A 21747-nucleotide genomic window follows, 5' to 3' on the forward strand; every position below is an offset into this window, starting at 1 on the left:
ATTTTTCTACATCACTTATCAGTCTGGTTCATGTGAGACTGGTATAAAACAGTGAACACAGTCCAAATCATTTAGTCTATTTTGTTTTTTTATATTTTCTTAATTTAAGCAACCTTTATTGACAATCTGTCAAAAATATTGATAGTTAAGAATTTATATTTGAAATGAAAACAAGAATTTTGAAGAAATATATGATTAGAAACAAGAAGATGTGCATTATTCATAAAAATGATCATGAATTTTACAATTACGAGATGTAGGTATTTCAAATTGAATGAAGAAAAAAAAAGACAATTATGATGAGATTTGAACCAGCAATCCATGATCTGTACCAGATTATCAATCCACTACACTAGCGATTCGGCTATCCATCCTACATGTGTTTATAACTCAACTGTAGTAAATACAGCCCCTCGGAAAACTTCCAAGCTGATTTTTTTTAATGTAAATTTATGAAAAACATTAAGAACAACAAATTTCTCAACATTTTTTAACCCTGTTCCACTACGTGGCAGGAAGCAGCCTTTGCCATTTTCATACTGTGTATTAACAGCGCTACAATCAGAGCACAACAGTACTGTACACAATTTTTTAAATAAAAACTAAATTGCTAAAGTGATTAAGAAAAATGTTTGTGGCTGGCAATACATTAGAATATCTTAAGGATTCATTTAATGTAACTTAGTAATGAGATACTTAATTCGTTAGTAGGACCTACTTCCAAGAGTGTAACAACACCAGTGTATGCATGCTATGGCTTCTGACCAACCATCATGTTTGTATTTGTTTACATCATGTTTATTCTTATGATGGACAGAGTGTATCACTGTGTTATTGGAAAGTGATTGATTCCAGCCCAGGAGACGGGACTAATGCACATGACAGTGCTTCACGTACTGAAGGAAATTTGGGCATGTGAAAAATGGTGTCACTGTCTCACGACTCGTTCTACATGGTTTGACAGAAATGGCTGCGATACAAAGCTGGTGGTAACCACCTGGAATATTAGGAGCATGAAGGAGAGGCCTTCTTATGCCTTATCATTATGCCGGATGAGATACAGGCTAAATGGTATGAGCCACACCTGAGGCACCAATCAAATGAATGGCATCATAAGTGTCACCACAACAACTGAAAATGAAAGACATTGTGATTCTGGTGTATGACTGTATTGATCTTATCTTATCACATACTATTCCCCAATGGCAGGCCGTCATTGCCCTGTAATACTGTTTATTTTTGGAATGCAATCTGGTACCAGCTTTCAGAATGAAGTGGCAATGCTTTCTGCAGAAATCACCCATCATTTTGCAGGAGAATTCTTGGGTGCATACAACACAAGGTGTGACTGATTTGTTTGACAGATGTGATGGGAAAATGCTATACTATCCAGCATACTCCACGGACTTAAGATCTCATGATTTTGGTTTGATTCCTGAGATGAAGCAAGCATTTTATTGCTTTCACTTCAAAATGATTAGAGACTCTTTGGGCAACAGATTACTCCATTTCACACCATCAACACCACTGGCGCTGCTAAACTTTTACAGAGACTCTTTGGGCAACAGATTACTCCAGTTCACACCATCAACACCACTGGCACTGCTAAACTTAACCTACAGATTCCACATCACTGGCAACAGGTTACACACAAAACTGGTGATTACTTTGAAGAACAGTAAAACTCCAAAGTATGCATCTACTTTGTATCATTTGGAAACAAAAAGCTACCATTATTAAAGTTCCGAACCTCATATTTATATGAAATGAGCAATATTTCTGATCATGAAACATTTTATCAAGTATCATATGATAAACATGCTTAATACCTGAGAAGAAATATCCAACAGAGTTGCTCCTTGAGTGCTGCAGTACTCTAACGCTGTTTCAAAGCCAAACTGTTTAATGTCACTCCTGTTCTGAAGAGCAATCAGAGAGTAGCAAGAATTTTTATAGTTCATTTCACCTGGTTGGCATACAGAAGCTCTATTTCTAAAACATTTCACCCCAGCTGCTTGTGTATTTAAGTGAGACACCTTTGCTTTCTGATACAGATGGCAGAATTCCAGTGAGGCTTCATTTCCATTACAACTCACCACATCCACAGAAATCTGATTAACTTTCTGCGAATATGATTTTGGACAACCTTGCCATGAAAGTTCTGCTCCTCTAGAAATGAAAGTGTAGTTAATATTTGGAACTACTAGGTAAATTTTGTATTTTAACATATATTTATGCACAACTTATTCAGAAAACAGAGTAAATCTTACAAAAGTAAACAAATACGATTACAAAAATGTTAAGATTACCATGTGATTCTGTTAAAACTACATTACATTACAGCTATGGCCTTTCCACAGTACATTCCTATACAGAATAATTTATGGGCAATCTAGGGGAATCCTTCCTAGCCATAGACATACTAAAACCTCCAATTAATTCAGATTCACAGATTTATTTACAACATGTTTACAGTCTGGTCTCAAGGCCAAGATATGTTGCACTCCTTTCTCCTGAAACTGGACACCTTCTATTCAAGTCATTCATTATACTTTTTCTACTCACGCCATTTCTAAGTCAGGTAATTGAGAAGAAGCAAGCTGGTATTATTTTATTTCCCCTCTAGTTTTGCATCTGCCTCTTTAAATTTCATTTTTGACTAATTATCACAAACATGCGTGAGTATAATTGGCATTTTCGTAAAAGAGAAAGGTTGGCCCTCAGTTTTAATGACTATAACACCACATCTAATTTTGTGCTTAGTTTTATGTATGTAATTTATTTTCTAACTTGTTTTGACTATTCCTCGTTAGTATCTTTTGTTATTGGGTGAAATCAGTAATCGCTTCGTAACTTAAATTCTATTGTTGATGTATAAACAAATGTAACTTCTGAAGTAATTATAAACATTTGGAGGAACAACTAATAGTATTCTTAAAGGATCTATTTGGCTCTATTCGAAAACATGTTAGCAAAGCCAGCCCTTAATTAATTCCAAAGTTATTAACAGTTTTGTCAAAAGTATTGTCTGTGTAATGATATTTGTTAATTTCATGATTCAAACAAATAATTCAGCCTATCTCTTGTAGTAGAAGAAACTGTTAAAAAGAACCAATTTTTTGATCTATTCAGTTAATTTAATGAGTTAACTTTTAATTGTAATTCCTGTAAATTTAACTTTGAACAATATGTAGTTTTAGTATCTTTTATTGTGAGGATGTATAAGGGGGCGATTTTTGGTCACGAGACAGTCTGTCCATGACCAAGTTTCAGACGAGAAACCTGTGTTGGTTGGATCAACAACAATGCATCAACTTAATTGTGAAATAAGTGTAACACAATTAGGCTGTGTGTTAAAACAAATACAGTATCTGTTTCCATGTGTACTTTTTTATTCTTCAAGAAATGTGAACTATGTGGTTAGGCTTTTACTGCTCATAGGTGTCCAACAGTAAACTATTGTAGCAGTATGTGGATGTTCACCTGCAACCTATTAATGAGGCTTATCGAAAGTTAAACAATAGTGCACTGGCCATATAACTCTGTATTATTTGGGGGTTGTGAACAGTGAAAGTAAAGTACTGTGAAATGCAAATGTGCACCTGTTGGCTACACCATTTAAAGTAGTCAGTGTTGTACTTCCACAACCCATTTTTCATCCAGTGTAGCAACACAGTACATCGACACTGAGGACAACAAATGAAGAAATAAAGCAGATGAATGCTACACAGTTCTTTCACCTGAGAAGGTGTCTTCTTGCTGCCTTGTAATTCATGGACACCATACCTGCAGTGATAAGCAACTCCTTGCAACATAATGTAGATCTTACCAAGGCTGCTGTGGAAGATCAGTGACATTGCTCATAGATGTCATCAGCAATTTGTCTTTGTAGGGATGTTTGTATTATATCATCAATTGTCTTGTTATTGTAGCTTGCAGATAAAAACTCTGTTACAGTGAATAGCTTGTACTTCCTTGCTTTCTAAATGGCAAAATTTTCTGGTGCCAAAACCAGGGAATTGGGAGCTCATGGGCTATCACTGCGTGATACACTGCTGACTTCTTGCCACTGATGGAGGACAGAGTTTCTACAACATTTAAAGGGTATGATACAAATGCATGCTGTACAGTAGCCACTCAGAAGACTGTTGACATTGCCCACTGCTCTTGTGGCTGAGACAAAAAGTTACCACAGCACACTGAGCCTGCTGTTGCCATTACAAAAACACTAGGAAGTGTCATTTCCAGCCAAGAAAAGACCATACGGTTGTGCATATTTAATTTAGAATTGCTTGTCAATTGTTGCCTGTGGTAGGCACAAGCATCTCTGGACAGCAATGAGTTGCCTCACTTCATCGATCTCTACTTACCTGGAACAGTGGAATATTTTTACAGCATGCATAATGTATAATTTGAAAGCCAATAACAACAATGCCTTTTGAAGACTTACAAAGTTTCAAAAGACAACGATCTCATCAGAGATGTCTTATCACATGTCTAGTATCCACAACTGAAGAATATTCAGATGACACACCACTAAAGGTATTAAATATTGCAAGGAATACTTGTAAGAAGAGCTGCCCCTTCCTTCACAGTTTAACAACACTGCTTTGATGCAACCTGCCACGAATTCCTCCCATGCACTAACTTTTTCATCTCTGAGTAGCATTTGCAATCTAATACCTCAATTATTTGCTGGGTGTATTCCAATCTCTGACTTCCTCTAGTTTTTATCCTTTACAGCTGCCTCTAGTGCCATGTAAGTTATTCCCTGATGTTTTAACACATATCATCCTGTCCCTTCTTCTTGTCAGCGTTTTCCATATGTTCCTTTCCTCGCCAATTCTGCAGAGAACTTCCTCATTCCTTACCTTATCAGGTCACCTAATTTTCAACATTCTTCTGTAGCAGCACATCTCAGATGCTTCAACTCTCTTCCATCCCTACACAAGGACATACCATTCACAAACACGTCTGGTCCTTGGGCACATTAGCTCCTGCTGCAGCTACTCTCAACATTTACTGCACACAATGTCATTCGAGCCACAAAGCCACACATACCATGAAGCTATACTGCACTTTTTACAAATAGTGATCCCTGGGCACCTCAAGATACTAAGATCAAGAAATCAGTGTTTTCTTTGTCTCAATCAAGGCCACACTGTTGAAGACATTTCAAAGATAGGAAGAGCCACCTGCTCTCACTGCAAAAGGATTCATCAGCAATCAATTGAGATGTATCGAACCAGTCTAAGCCATCCCATTAATAGATCAGAGGGCAATGTCATCACGAGATGATCAAGTTTCATGCAACTTCAGATGACGTGTGTTTGTAATAGGGCCCACAGGTGAAAGCTGATTCAGACATTGTGTTTTGGATGCAGGCAGCCAATCCACATTCATTTGCCAAAATCTGATTTACAGTCTAAACCTACAGGTTATCATTACTCAGTAAAAGCATCTGAATCTCCTTTGACATCCATGCTTCACAGATTAGTATGTTTCAAGCTAAGCAGCACATACAAGAATACTCATGTTAGGCTCAACACTTCTGAGAATTTACATAACTTCACAAAACATGCAACTGTGCCCACAAACATCAAGGTAAATGATTGATTGAGGGGATTATAGGGCTAAACAGTGAGGTCATCAGTTCCGCGATTCAAAAATTACTTGCGTAAGGTAGAGGTGTCCACTAAAAGTGGATGGATCCAGTCAGACGGATCAAACTATAAAACGAAAAAACTAAAAACACACACAGCAGAAGGCATAATAGTGTAGGAAAATCCAAAAACAGAGGGTTGAAAGAGCAGCCTTTGCAAGGGAGAGTTTTCATAGGTCCCAAACACAGAAAATGCAAATAGAGGCCCCAACCACAACCAACTGCTCCAAGAGTAAAGTAAAATCTTATAAACAAAAATAAAATCCACTGTCACATAGGAAACTGAGGACCAGTTCAACAATTCAGCAGTAGTCTCCTTGATTGTGTGGAGTTTATTACTGAGAGTTGTAGTGCACTAGATGTCATTTCACTTTTTGGCAAAGAGAGATTTGATGTGTATCCGCACATCAGTACCTGGAATCATTGTAAGAAATGGAAGGACAACTATCTACCTCTCTAGCCAAATGGTCAGCCAGATCATTCCCTATGATGTCCACGACTTGGGACTCAGAGAAAGACAACGGAGCAGGTGGCATGGAGAAGGGCAGAGAGAATGTCGGAGATAGCAGAGACCAAAAGGTGACAAGAGTAACATCGATCTATAACCTGCAGGCTGCTCACTGGATCGCTACATATTAAAACATTGTGGAGAAAGGCATGAGTAACAAAATGTAGGACCCTGTTAATGGCTAGCAGCTCTGCTATGGTCCCAGCAGTAAATGGTGTTCCAAGCCAGTTGGAGAGGTAAAAGCATATCCTGTCTTAGCTATCATTTGAGAACTATCAGTGCAGAACATGGCAGCATCTGGATCTTTCCAAGTATGTAACACACAAGATGCAAGAATGTCATAGGGCTGACAGAGATCCTGGAATAGGTCAGTCCTAATCCGTGGTCTAGGCACCATCCCAGGAAGGAGAAGTGGGGGGTGGGGGTTGGGGAGGGATGGCAGGGTGCAAGAGGAACTACGCGGGACACATTCCAGAGAGTAGAGGTGGAGATCCTCCCCTGATGGAGGAAAGTGAGACATATTCCAACCCGCAATCCCACCCAAGGATGGGTACTAAGAGGGAGGTGTCCCTCGCTGGCAAGGAGGATGGGGTACACGGAAAGGTCAGGGAATCATCAAATGGTGAGTGCATAAGAAGTCAATAGCTACCTCCATCGTATTTGCAGAGAGAAAATCCATGCTTCTGTGAGGAGACTCTATATGTGACTAGTGCGAAAGCCACAAACAGCCAGATGCACCTCATAATGATGAACAATTTCAAGGAGTTTCAGAGTGTAAGGAGCCACTGAGCCATAAGCCTGACAACCATAATCCAGTCTGGACAAAACTGGAGCACTGTAAAGATGGAGAAGAGTAGCATGGTCATCACCCCAAAATGTGTGGGCCCCAAGGCAGACAGCATTCATCTTCCGCATGCAGGTAGTCTTCAGGTGGTAAATACAGGGCAGCTATGTCAGCTTAATATCAAAAATAAGGCCCAAGGAATGGAACTGTGCTACAACATCTAGGCGCTGGTTGCCTAAATAAAGTTCTGGATTGGGCTGTAATGCATGTCAATGGCAAAAATGCATAAATCACAATTTGGAGGGAGAAAAGTGGAAGCTATGGGGAAAGGGCCCATGTGGAGGCCCGTTGGATGCCACTTTGAAGCTGGGTTTCAGCAGATGCTACCAATTGGGAGTTGCACCAGATGCAAAAATCGTTGACTTACAATGCCGTGGTAACCAGAGGTCCAACAGAGGTTACAATCCCACTGATGGTGATAAGGAAGAGTGTGACACTTTAACACAGAAACCTGTGGGATACTGTTCTCTGGATCTGAGGGGTACTGAGTAGAGTGACAACTCTAACCCGGAAGAGTTGATGGGATGAAAATTCATGGATAAAAATTGTAAGGGGCCACGAAAGCCTCAGTTATGGATGGTAACTAAAATGTGAAGGCACCAAGCTGTGTTGCATGTCTAATGTAGGTCAAAGATGACCACGAAAAGGTGTCCGAGTTCAGCAAAAGCCTTTTGGATTCTTGTGTCCAATCTGAGTAAATGTTCAGTTGTAAACCATCCTTCCTGGGAGCTACATTGATATGGGAGCAAAAGACTCTGAGATTCGAGCACCCAACTTAATTGAAAGCTAAACATCCTCTCGAGCAGCTTCCAACGGAAGTCAGTCAGACTAATCGGTCGGTAGCTGTCAAGAGACATTTGATTATTCCCGGACTTAAGTATGGGGATAACTATGCTGTCTTGCCACTGTGAGGGGAAGGCACCCATGAGCCAAAAGTGACTGAAGACCCTGAGTAGATGCTGCCTCTGGCTAACGCCCAAGTTTTGGATCATCTGGTTGTGGATGGAATCTGGGCTTAGGGCCGAGTCAAGTGAAGAGCTAAGTGCCTGCAAGAATTCCCATTCAGTGAAGTATTCATTATAGGTTTCAGCTTGGTGAGGTTTGAAACAGAGGGGGGTTTCTCCAACTCATTGTTTCTGCTGAAGAAAGGTAGCACGATAGGATGAGGATGCCAATGCTGCCGCAAAGTGTGTCGTGAGGTGTGCTGCAAGTACCGATGGATCAGTACACAGAGCACCCTGTATAATAAGACCCTGGATAGTTGTATGGAGCTTGGACCAAACCTGAGATGAAGAGGCATACAACACCAGGGAGGAAATATAGTGCTCCCAGGATTCCTTTTTACTCTGCTTAGTAAGATTGTGAGCCTTTTCATGGAGAAGTTTAAAAGCAGTTAGGTTAGTCTGTGAAGGGTGTCATTTAAATCATTGCAGCATGCTATCCATGATAGCTCCTATGTCCTTCGTCCACCACAGTATTGGACTATGACAAGGTGGACCCATGGATAAAGGGACAGCAGTGCCAGTGGCATGAAGAATAGTGATAGAGACGTCTTGCACGACCACATCAATGCACTCCGAGAGACAGATGTCGAAGTGCACAGCAGGCGTATATAAAGCCCAATTGGCTCTGTGGAAAGCCCAGCATGGGGGTCTGCCTGCCTGGTGGCGTCAGGAGAATGATAAAATCACTGGAAAGTGGTCACTGTCACAAAGGTGATCATGGGGTGACCAGTGTAGTGCAGCTGCAAGAGCAGGGGAGGAGGCCGTGAGATCAGTGGCAGAAAAGGTGTCATGAGCAGCACAGAAGCATGTAGTAGAACCATTATTGAGGAGACACAAGTGAAAATCTGCAGTAGGTTGGTCAATTAGAAGACCCCTACCTGTTGAAGTGGCACTCACCCAAAGAGGGTGGTGTGCATTGAAGTCCCTGAGGAGAAGATATGGGGGTGGGAGTTACTGTATTAAGGTAGGCAGTTCAATATAAGAATATGGAACATCTGGAGGGTGGTAGACACTGTAAATGGTGATTGTTGGGGTTGTTCGCAATCATACCACTATTGCTTCTATGTTGGTATGAAGGGGGATCCAGTCATTAACATCAGTGCGGATAAAAGTGTAGACCCCTCCAGATGCTATCTCAGGACCCGCACGGTTCTGACAGAACATCCAGTAACCATGAAATGTTGGAAAGTGGTCATAACAGAAATGTGTTTCTTGCAGAACAAGACAGAATGCAGAATAAGTGGAAACAAGTTGATGTATTTCCAGTAAATGGCAGTAATATCTGTTGCAATTCCACTGGATTACATGTGGTTAGAGTCCAGGTTAGACATAAAGAAGCCAAGGGGAAGCCATGTCATCTGGTTAGTGCTAATCACTGGTGAGGATAGGAAGGGTCTAATTCAGCATGAGAAGGAGGGGTGAAGCCCCCTGGGATACCAGGGAAGCCTTGTCCTTGGACTTCTACTGCTTTTTCTTCTCCCTCAGAGGGAGGGAAGAGATATTATCAGCAAGAGAACAGGTGGCAGCAATATCTGGATTGAACAGAGAGTGAGCAGCTTTGGGGGCCTTGGAGCATGGGTCCCAAGTTTGCAGGTCTCCTATCTTGAGAATGCCAGGGAGGGGTGTCCCAAGAGTGAACCCCTTCCCTAGCAGGAGCCGGAGGAAGGGATTTCTTCTCTGGCCAAGGAGGAGGAAGAGGAGGAGGAGGAGCAGTTCCTTGATTGGAAGGGATGAGAGTTACCAGGGAGGGAAAGGGGGGGGGGGGGGAGGAAAGGGAAGGGTGAGCCAAAGGGGAGAGTGAGAGGAGAGGTGGATCGGACCAGGGCAAGGAAGAGGTGGGAGGGGGAAAGGAGTCCACATAAATCAAAATATTGAACATTTACAGTTGGCAGACTCCACTGAATTATTTATTGGTCCAGATCACCACTGGGAAAGAGTGGATGATGCAGTGCCAATGCACGTTTCTCCATGTCTACCATTGTTGCTCTCTGAACTAAGGTGGATCAACAGTGGGTGCTGACTAGGTGTTTTAGCTAAATATGCAACTACTAATCTCATTAATTTAGCTGTTGGAGAACTGAATGATGGCACTACACATAGCTTTTGGGATTTAGAATCAACTGAAATCAGCACCGATCAAGAATGATTAATGAAAGAGAAGGAGTCAGTGGCATTGAGTTTCATGCAATGTACATGCTTGCAAACCAACGATGAGTAGTTCGCCTCCCTCAGCCATCCAATGCTTTTCTATCTAACAACTTTCACAATGTCAAGTGACATTTTGTTGCCTCAGGAAAATATAATGTAGAAATGTTGACCTAAGACTTGTTTATGGCAAGTTAATGTTGGAGTACATTAAAAACTACCACATAGAGCTGGCTCCTACCAAAAATCCTGCAAATTATTTTATTTGCCTCATCAATTGGTCAAGCAAACAAGACATGGGAGTACAAAATTTGTGGATAGTCTTTGATGGTTCTTCTCACAAATGAGGTGCACCCTCTCTTACACTTACAAATGAGGTGCACTCTCTCTTACTGAGAATTTAGAAATCAGGCCTAACTTGTTGCCTGAAGCGATTGAGATCCTTTTGAGATTCCATCTGCAACACCTTGTAGTCACTGCTGACATTGTTTACATTTTCCTGCAGCTCTCTTTGTATTGACAATAGAGATCTTACTAGTTTCTTCTGGTACAAGACCAACAATAACAAGGTTGAAGATCACATTGATGCAATCCAAAGGACAATTTATTGATTCTCATGTCTTTCTTTCAGCCTCACATGCAGCCTGTTCCTGCTTTCAGCAACTATTCATGAACTAGCAGACATTTATCTATCGCAGTTCCCTGGAGCACCAGCCTTACTGCATAAGAATATGTACATGGGTGACTTTACTGCAGGAAGTGAATCAGAAAGTAGGTTAGTCTCACTATATTGTTAAGTTATCTTCGCTAATGAATAAAATCAAATTGACACTGTCAATGTGGATGACTAATATGGAAGAATTATCTGCTATTTGGAAGGTGGAACAAACAATCAAAAGTCACGATTCTAACGACATGGAACTCAGAAGAAGGCACATTCTCAGTGAGTCAGCAACAAGTCACCACAAAATTTTCAGAGACAACTGCAACAAAAAGAAATTTGCTAAGAGCAACAGCAGGTCTTTATGACCCACTGGGATTAATAACTCCAACATCCATCATAGGAAAAATTCTGTTTCAAGACACTTGGTTGCTTGGACTATTTTGGGATGAACCCCTGCCCTACAAACTGTCGGTTAGATAGAGCACCTGGCTGCCAAACCTTCTTGGGCTATCCCACCGGCTGCTGTGGCCAAGTGGTTCTAGATGCTTCAGTCCAGAACCGCACTGCTGCTATGGTCGCAGGTTCGAATCCTGCCTCGGGCATGGATGTATGTGATGTCCTTAGGTTAGTTATGTTTAAGTAGTTCTGAGTCCAGGGGGACTGATGACCTCAGATGTTAAGTCCCATAGTGCTTGAGCCATTTGAACCATTTTGAGCTATCTAATATTGCTATTCCAAGGTGGATCCAACTGTCAAGAGCAATAGCTCCTATATTCACGTTTTCTACGATGCATCTGAAACAGCATGTGCTGCCACTTCTAGCGACAACATTTCCAAACTAATGTGTAATAAAAGTAGATTAGTGTCCTTGAGGAAAATAACACTTCCTCAGCTTGAACAGCTTGTAGTACTGATAGGAGCCTGACTACTATACTATTATTGCAAGGTCACAACCTCTGATCTTAGCAGAGTGAAACTTTGACAGATGCCATTGTAACCCGTGGATGGATGGAAGGTGAGATCGTCACTTTTAGAACATTTGTATGCAACACAGTGTCAGAAATACATACATGCACCACGCCATCTCAGTGGAGATACTGTCCAGGCAAAGACAACCTGTCAGATTAAGTTTCAGGAGGATCCACAGCTCATGTTGTGAATATTGGATATCTGCTGGAATGGGCCAACATGACTACCACAGTATTCTAATTTATGGCCAAGCACTCACTTCACATCTATTGCGCCTAAAATTTTATTGAAAGCTAGGAAATTAGATAAATTTTCTCAGGATTTTCTCACTCAGGCTTCACAATCACTCATAAATGTAAACAGATTCATCTCTTACTGGGAACTGTTATGAACCACTGTCACCTCCTATGCTTCAAAATAACAGTCCTTCAAAAAATGGATTTATGTGAAGTATTCATTGCAGAAGAGGTAGCAGAAGCTCATCTTTATTGGATTAAAACTATGCAGAAAGAATGTTTCTCCCTGCAAATCATCACTCTAAGCAAAGATCTTCAACTTTCTAGGCTCTGCAAGCATGGACAGGGTGTCCTAGAATCTATACTTATGAACGTAGAAGCTGCCCGCAGTTCAAGACCCATTACACAAAACTGAGAATGAAGTGCTTACCTCGGCTCATTTTCTCATGGGAGGGAGAATTACCACCCTACCCACAGGCTCTGAGCCACCAAAAACAACAGGTTTTGTAATGCAATCTATGCTGCTGCAGAAGATATCTGACGAGTTTTAGAAGTGGTGGAGCAAAGAGTATTTTTGCTCTTTTGGAGCTTTCATCAATTTAAGAATACTGGCAAACCACTGAAGATCCAGACTGGAGATATTGCACTCTTTCGAGAGGATATTCTTCCCCACCACATGTGGAAGAGAGTAAGAGTGAAAGAACTGTGAACAGGTTGGGATGGATTACCAAACTGTTATCCTCATTATCCCAGATGGAAGCGATGTCACCAGGCCAGTCCAGCTGGTCCTCCCTCTGGAAGTCAACTATGGTGGGGAGGGTGTGAAAGATCAGTAACATTTTACAACAATGTCTAGAGCACTTTATCTGTGTACCTATATTTGTATAACATTGCTGCTGTCTCATTGTTATAAATATGTAAAGAAACACTCTGTTGATGTGATTAGCTTGTACTTCCTTGCTTTCTCAACTTGACAATGACAGCTGCCACAGTCCCTCTATCCCTCTATCATACACCATGGTTTGCAGAGTATGTCTGTAGACAGAAACTTCTCTCTAGACTTGGTCCGCAAACAGACCCTCAGTGCCACATCTTCTTCTGATATTCAGGAAGCCCAACAAACCCACTAACAGCTACTAAATGATATCAGTGCAAACTAAAACAACTAAACCAAATTTATACTGGGATTATGACTTACTTTGTCACAATTGAAATGACAAATATGTTCCTCAAAAGCATTCCCACTTCCTCCACAGCACCATTCAATTGTGACTAGGTTAATGTCCCACTGCTCGCTTCCTTGTACGGGCTTTGCTCTCAATACTATGACCAATAATCTTATCCCTGTGAAAGATATGCAGCAAGACATTCCATGCATAAAGCCACTATATCCCATTGATTGTAGATCTTTGCCCATCAGAACCAGGCCTACTAAAAAAATCAAGAATTTCACATTAACAGCTAGCCAACTGCCATTCTTATGAATGACCAAAGTTGGACAGCATGCATGACAACACAGTTGTAAAGCATTCTTTTAACCAGAAGCATGACTGCCTGTCAATGATTTGATGAGCATTATAATCTCTTCACTGGTTGTATCCATGAAATGATGTCGCTCAGAAATGCATGCAGCATCTGCACAAGTACAGCAAAGACTGTTAAAACACAAAACTGAAGGGCTATAATTTTTTTCACCACTCTAGCCAAGTCTATTTATTTCAACACGCAATTCATCAACTTTGACAAGTCAAACACCAAATTAAAAAATGGATGAAGAACACTCTCAATCACAATACCAAAAACAGGCAGTCACATAGCAACAATAACAACCATTGCTTACAGTGTTCGGTCTGACTAAAAAAAAAAATAAGGCATTATGTTAGGTGACATCAGAACACCAGAAAGTATGTGTATGTGTTCATTCAAGAAGAGAAAAATTTTATCTTAAATGATTTTTGTTTCATATTCTGTACAAAATTACACACTATTCTGTCAAGGCCACAGCATTATTTCACACTAATTGATTTTTTGTGTTTAGTGTTCATGTAATAAATTTTTATCATAACATATCTAAAACATCTGTACTTCACTGTTTATCTTTAGCCACTATGCTATCCCTTGACATTAAGGAATCATCAGAGTCTTGCTCAAAGATTTCATTATTTTATAATCTGTCTCAAAACCAAGAAAATTAATGTCACTTGTGTCACTGTTTTTATTCGTTTCTTGTTGAATATCATTCTTGCTTGATTCTTTGAGTTTCTTATTATTTTAAGCACAGAGTATACTTTTTGCCTTTAATGACACAACACAGTAACACAAAAGAAAATAAGAAAACTTTGAAGTAGTATTTGTAATTCATATCCACTTCTTCATTACAACTAGTTGTCTAAATTTTATTACGTTTTTTCCTTCCTAACACCTGATGTTTTGAAGTCAGATGTTAATCACCCATCCTCTCCATTTCCTGAATCTACTTTCAACTGTTATGATGAAAACGTAAATTCAAAATGCTGTAAGTATATAGTTAACAAGATATTAAAAGTCTCATCTACAGCTGGAGAGTTATCATGCTAAATGGGCTAAATGACACAATGTACTTTCTAGCAGGCGTATATAAAGCCCAATTGGCTCTGTGGAAAGCCCAGCATGGGGGTCTGCCTGCCTGGTGGCGTCAAGAGAATGATAAAATCACTGGAAAGTGGTCACTGTCACAAAGGTGATCATGGGGTGACCAGTGTAGTGCAGCTGCAAGAGCAGGGGAGGAGGCCGTGAGATCAGTGGCAGAAAAGGTGTCATGAGCAGCACAGAAGCATGTAGTAGAACCATTATTGAGGAGACACTTTATGTAGCTGGCCACTGTGGCTGAGCAGTTCTAGGTGCTAGAGTCTGGAAATGCGCTGCTGCTACGGTCGCAGGTTCGAATCCTGCCTCAGGAATGGATGTGTGTGATGTCCTTGGGTTAGTTAGGTTTAAGTAGTTCTAAGTCTAGAGGACTGATGACCTCAAATGTTGAGTCCCATAGTGCTTAGAGCCATTTGAACCATTTGAAACTTTATGTAAGAACCAAGAATGTAAGTGTACACTAATTACACATTAACACTTGCTCATTGACTTTAGAAAAGTAAGTTATCACTTGGTATGAGCCAAAAATAACAAATAAACATTGCCTGTTTTAAACAAATTTGTGCTGAAGTGCTAAATGGTATGAGTCAACCAATCAAGTTTTGTAACACATCTCTAGTAATCATTTTACTGTTCAGTCTTCACACAGTTACTGTAAAAATGTTTGTACAATTCAGGTAGGTATTCTATTATACTTCTGAGGTTTCTTTTCTTTTCTGAAGACAATCCTTTTGTGCAAGGACCTCACTGAATGCAATTATTTTGAAATTTTCACTTTGCCATCCTTTTTTCAACACACTTTTCATTTCCAATCCCTCTGTTTCAGACAAATGTCCTTTTCTTCAACTACCCCAGGCATGATGATTTTAATCTATGAGGCAGAAATGATATTAACCTTAGTTGTGTTAATGATCATATCAGCAACTTTACCAAGCCAGGTGGCGTGGTGGTTAGCACACTGGACTCACATTCAGGAGGACGGCGGTTCATTCCCACATCCAGCCATCCTGATTTAGGTTTTCTGTGGTTCGCCTAAATCCCTTCAGGCAAATTCCAGGATGGTTCTTTCGAAAGGACATGGCCGACTTCCTTCCCCATCCTTCCCTAATATAATGACACCAATGACCTTACTGTCATCAACTCAATTCAGCTTCTTGATGAAAGTCCATTAAATAACTGCCTTTCATCTGAGCTATTTGATGGTTGCTTATTGCCTGCTGTTGTTACGGTGTTCATTACACTGATAAGAATGAAATGCTTACTCCCTTTGCTCTTTTTTTTTTTTTTTCAACAATTGCAAGGTCATTGTCACAAGCCAAAAGGCTGGGGCCAGAAACTAAATACTTCATCTACATCTACATCTACATTTATACTCCGCAAGCCACCCAACAGTGTGTGGTGGAAGGCACTTTACGTGCCACTGTCATTACCTCCCTTTCCTGTTCCAGTCACGTATGGTTCGTGGGAAGAACGACTGATGGAAAGCCTCCGTGCGTGCTCGAATCTTTCTAATTTTACATTCGTGACCTCCTTGGGAGGTATAAGTAGAGGGAAGCAATATATTCAATACATCATCCAGAAACGCACTCCCTCGAAACCTGGACAGCAAGCTACACCGCGATGCACAGCGCCTCACTTGCAGAGTCTGTCACTTGAGTTTGCTAAACATCTCCATAACACTATCAAGCTAATCAAATAACCCTTCTGATCTTCTCTATCTCCTCTGTGAACCCAACCTGGTACAGATCCCACACTGATGAGCAATACTCAAGTATAGGTCGAACGAGTGTTTTGTAAGCCACCTCCTTTGTTGATGGACTACATTTTCTAAGGACTCTCCCAATGAATTTCAACCTGGCACCCGCCTTAGCAACAATTAATTTTATATGATCATTCCACTTCAAATCATTCCGTACGCATACTCCCAGATATTTTACAGATGTAACTGCTACCAGTGTTTGTTCTGCTATCATATAATCATACAATAAAGGATCCTTCTTTCTACGTATTTGCAATACATTACATTTGTCTATGTTAAGGGTCAGTTGCCACTCCCTGCACCCAGTGCCTACCTGCTGCAGATCTTCCTGCATTTTGCTGGAATTTTCTAATGCTGCAACTTGTGTTCTATTGACCAGTAGGCACCACCACCAATGCAAGAGGAAGGTTAAAAAATGGCAGGAGCAAGCAGAAGTGTATAATTTCTATGTCCAATTTCTATAGCCAACTCATGTAATATATTATGCAATTACATCATTTAGCATGAACAAGTAATAGGAGTTACTTCTCATGCAATTTACCGGCCTTTGCAGCACCTACATGAGCCGTAATTGGAGATAGCCCTTTAGTACGTAAAAGCCCTATCCACATGCCACCAAACAAAGTAGAAAATACAATTTATCCAAAACTAGAGCTTAGTCCTTCAGCACGATAACCCTTCAGTGACTCCCATAATTTTTCTCCAAAATATGAGTTGCATAATGTTTCAAAAATGGTTCAAATGGCTCTGAGCACTATGGGACTTAACATCTGAGGTCATCAGTCCCCTACAACTTAGAACTACTTAAACCTAACTAACCTAAGGACATCACACACATCCATGCCCGAGGCAGGATTCGAACCTACGACCATAGCGGTTGCGCGGTTCCAGACTGAAGCGCCTAGAACCGCTTGGCCACTCCAGCCGGCGCATAATGTTTCACTGTTATTATTTCACCATCATGGTTAGAGGAAGTATTTATTGCTGCTTTAATACCAAACCATTAAAATTAATGAATCTAAAAATAAAATGTCATTTATTGGATTCTATGCTTCAATCAGAAACATTCATTACAAATCTGTTGTACAAACCTGTAATAGCCAAGCTGTCTGCAAACTACAGTTGCTTCTTTTATTGTCCATTCATTTTTGTTGTCACACACTGTTCCCCACCCAGTGTCTTCTGTATGAACTTCAATATATCCTTCCCAGGGTTCAGAGCCTCCTCTTAATCTTACTTTTTGGCCACTAACATCGGAAGTTATAATAACTTTCCGAATAGCATTAGGGGTTGCTCTGCTGTGATTTTTTGTAGTGGTAACTGATGAGGAACCAGTCTGATGTATAAATGGAATTTTATTACTTGAATAATCAGGTGAAACTGGTTCTGGAGACTTAGTGAATGTAGATACAGTTGGAAATGTCCTCTGCCCTAAAGTTGGTAATGGTGTAGTGGAAACATGAGAGGTATATCCCAGAGCACTAGTTACACGAGTAAATAAATTTCCTCTGCTGGTATGATCTGTACTGCTCCATCTGGTATCTGAGAGTCCTAAAAAAGAAAAAAAAAAGCATATAATGTGCCACCTCTTAACATGCGCACATGCTACATTTATGTAGCGTCATTGGCTTATAATGAAAACATCATATCTCGGAAAAGTTACGCATCATTTTCTCACTTGGTTACCTAACAATATATGTGGTTTCCTTTATTCTTCTTTATGCCTCATTGGGTTACTAGTAGTTGAGATATGAGGTTTTCTACCTAATAATGCAATACAAGTATTTTTGTTTTATTTTTGAAAGTTGAGGATTTCATTCTAAGCTGACAATTCAAGTAACCAAAATTTGTTGATGAACCATTTTGTAATACTTTTAATTACCAAGTGTATGCCAGCACAGAAAACTTCTTTCATGTCTCTTACACTTTTCTTTAACTGTGGTGCTCTGAAAATACATCTTCAAGTGAAACTTGGAGGTGTCAGTAGGACAGAAATAATGTAAGACACACAAACAAACGAATCAATAAGTAAATGAATATAATGCAACTTGTGTAGTTGATCACAGGCCTTTTGCTTCTAGTCAACCACAATCTAAATCAGAAGGTCAAAAATGAAAATAAATACAAGTTACTGCAATTACTAATGACTTTCAAAGAAGTGGGCCAGGAACATTCAACAGCTCATAAATAATTGTGCATCTTTGTAGTATAACTTAATCAACAATTTCTGATTCCTTTCAGATGAACATAGTGAGTTTAACTAATGTTGTACTTGAAATGGGCATGATGGTCGAATGTAATGCAAAACCACTATCACTGTGAAGTCTCCACATGATGTAATGGAACTGATAAGTGACACACTATTCTTATTTAGTGAATATCTTGATATATCTCATAAATTTGTGATACGAACTAGTCAGTAGCAACTGACAACTTCATTGTTTTTGTGAGTGTATAACACTTTGAATAACATAGATAAATTGGTTATAGGTAATCATACACAGAATTTCATGTAACTGGATTGATAAAAAATCTACTCACGAAGAAGCAGCAGGGGAACACACACAAAAAAGTGTTTAACTTTTACAAGCTTGTGGAGCCATCAAGTCCTTCTTCTGGCAGGAGAGCTGAAGGGGAAGGAAGAGGGGTGAAGGAAAAGGACTGGAGAGCCTTAGGGAAAGGGGTACAGTTCAGAAAAGAAACCCCGAACCCCAGGTCAGGGGAGACTTCTCAGACAGGATGAGAAGAAAAGACTGTTGAGGACTGTATCAGATGAGATTTGAAAACCTGAGAGTTTGAAGGAGGAAGACAGAGTAATATGCATGATAGAAATTATTACTAAAACATTGTGCATGAGCTAATATGAGTGAAAAGCTAAGTGTATTGTGTGTAACAGAGGTGGGAGGGGGATGGCAAAAATTAGACAGGTCAGAACGTAAAGTGCCAACAAAAGTTTCCATAGCTGTGTCTGAAACATTTGCCTAAAACAGTATTTGTGGGCCACTGAATCCTAAAAACTGGTGAGATGCACACAGTGTTGTGATTCAATCCTGAGTCTGTGAGCAGGTTGAAAGTTCCCATTGATATGAGCATAGAATCTCGGGTGAACACGAAGAATACTGTTCTGTCAATTGACTAGCTTAGGGTACGAGAGGCTGAAGAAAGTTCCCTGCAAATGACAAAAGAGGCCAGAAACCTACAACAATGACAACTACAGGCCTACCGAGTTTTAACTCTGAATTTAGGCTTAACAGATCATACCGAAAACTTTAAATACATTTTCTCCAAAATATGAGATTTTTAGTTTTAGATACAATTTGCTCTCAAAGTAGAAACTTGGTACAGGAGTTAATTATATCACTTCATACAAACGTACTAGAACTTTGGTAATCAAATAAAAAGTGTGTGAAATATTTAAATCCTATTTTTTTAAATGCCAATATTTTAGATCACACACTTTTGTGTTAATTTCTAGTGTGATAACAATGCTACTGTCATATAATAAGTAATACATTTTGAGAAATCAAACAAAGGAAAATCGAGGATGGAATGTAACAGCATTATGAAAAGGATAGCTGCTAGTCGGTGTGTGTGTGTGTGTGTGTGTGTGTGTGTGTGTGTGCCTGTGTCTGTGTCTGTCATCTATTTTTGAAAAAGGCCTTGTTGGCTGAAAACTTGTTTTGTGACAGTCTTTCTGTTGTGCCTATCTGCAACTCAGCATCTCAGCTATAAGGTGAGTAGCAACTATCCTTTTCATAATATTGTAACATTTTGAAGAATACATGTCAATGTACGCATGTTTAAAATTTGGTTTGGCTTGAACAAATAGTTTTCGAGAAATGTATACCAACGTTAGTATGGCCAATCATTGGAAATACTCCCATGACTGAGTGCCCTTAAAAACCTATGAGTTTTCATTAGTAGTTGTAGAGATGATAAAATGAACCTAATGTCCTTTCACCCCACACAGAATAATGCATACTCCAAGACATTGTGCCTAGATCAAGCAGAAGCCATTAAGGACATTATGAAACAAGGTAAGTAATATAAATTATTACAATATTCAAGTTCAAAACAAGATCAAAGTTATAACTATCTTCTCTTTGATCAGCTTTTAAAGAGTTGAAAAGCACTGGGTCAAAGCAGTTCACTGTGGAGAAAGTGAGGCTTGCAAGCAACATTCTATAGTCAATGTTATTATTGTTCAAAGCAAGGAGAGGGTCAGAATGAGCTAGTAATTTAATATTCTTCCCAATAAGATATGACATGTACCACTAAGTTGAAACATATGAAAAACTATATTCAATGTCTGCAGAAACTTGAAAAGGGAAGTACTATAAAATTGACAAAACAACATAAATTACAAAATATAAGGATGCAGTATGTGTATTAAAGCAAAACTCATTCGGTATAGCAGAGAAACATCCCATAAGTTTAGGTATAATGTTTCTCAACTTTTTCAATGTCAATTACCGGAATTACCTGAATCCAAGCCATACTTTTTTTCCTGTTTTTGTAATCCAAAATACCTCCTGAGGCTTAGAATCAAGAGCTAAGTAAGCGGAAGTTCTCAAAAATGTTGGTAGGTGCCACCACAACGAACTTCTGCCGTCTAATATATGTAGCACTACACAGGCATGCTTTGCAGGCACAAAGATAAATACTGGCGCCAATACCTCTGCATCAGTAAATAAATTTAAGAAAAGGTGGAAGACGAGCTTTTTTCTATGCCCCGAGACTGGCTAGACTGGGATGTTTGACAATATGGCCAACTCTATGTTCTGAATTTTTTCCTACCTCTGACAAGTGATGGTTGCTAATAGGAACTTATATGAATTGTGAATCACATGCAGTATTCTCTTCACCATAAGAATAATATGAATGTAAACATTTTTCCATGTATTCTTTCGTGTTTGCTGCTATCTCATTTAAATCCTGTCTGCCTAATAAACTACGAAACTAGAGTGAGACAACAGCAAATGCGAAAGAATATACATATCATGTCATGTTTATATTCGTATTATTCTTATGTCAGTCTTATGACAGTCAGAAATGAAGCACGGCAACTGACTAGATTTTTAAATCTAAGATGACACTAATTTCTATGCAGAATGTAATGTACTAAAGAGACGTCTGCAAAGATTTTCAAACGGAGAAAAATTTTCGCTAAACTCTCATTCACATCTTCTATCATACGCAGTCTATTATTTGGTTCTCGTTTATCATTATCAAAGAAAGCAGCAGTGTAAGTAACATCAAATAGCAGTCTCTTGCCATTGTTTCGCTAATGAGACAATTCCTCTCTTTTTTTATTGTAAGCGGTGGTAGCGC

General features: G+C 39.7%; 1 protein-coding gene across 4 annotated transcripts in view; it reads right to left on the reverse strand.

Moving 5' to 3' along the window:
* The window catches only part of LOC124716918 (serine protease svh-1-like), a 470384-nt gene that overhangs the window by 310425 nt on the left and 138212 nt on the right, over nt 1–21747 (reverse strand). For all 4 annotated transcript variants that reach the window (XM_047243502.1, XM_047243517.1, XM_047243493.1 and 1 more), the window contains 2 exons: nt 17508–17967; nt 1830–2169 (listed from right to left, as the gene is read on the reverse strand). In XM_047243502.1, the coding sequence (XP_047099458.1) occupies nt 1830–2169; nt 17508–17967 (800 nt within the window). The remainder of the gene's footprint in view (nt 1–1829; nt 2170–17507; nt 17968–21747) is intronic.

Source organism: Schistocerca piceifrons, chromosome 1, assembly GCF_021461385.2.
Source record: "Schistocerca piceifrons isolate TAMUIC-IGC-003096 chromosome 1, iqSchPice1.1, whole genome shotgun sequence".
Taxonomy (NCBI): domain Eukaryota; kingdom Metazoa; phylum Arthropoda; class Insecta; order Orthoptera; family Acrididae; genus Schistocerca; species Schistocerca piceifrons.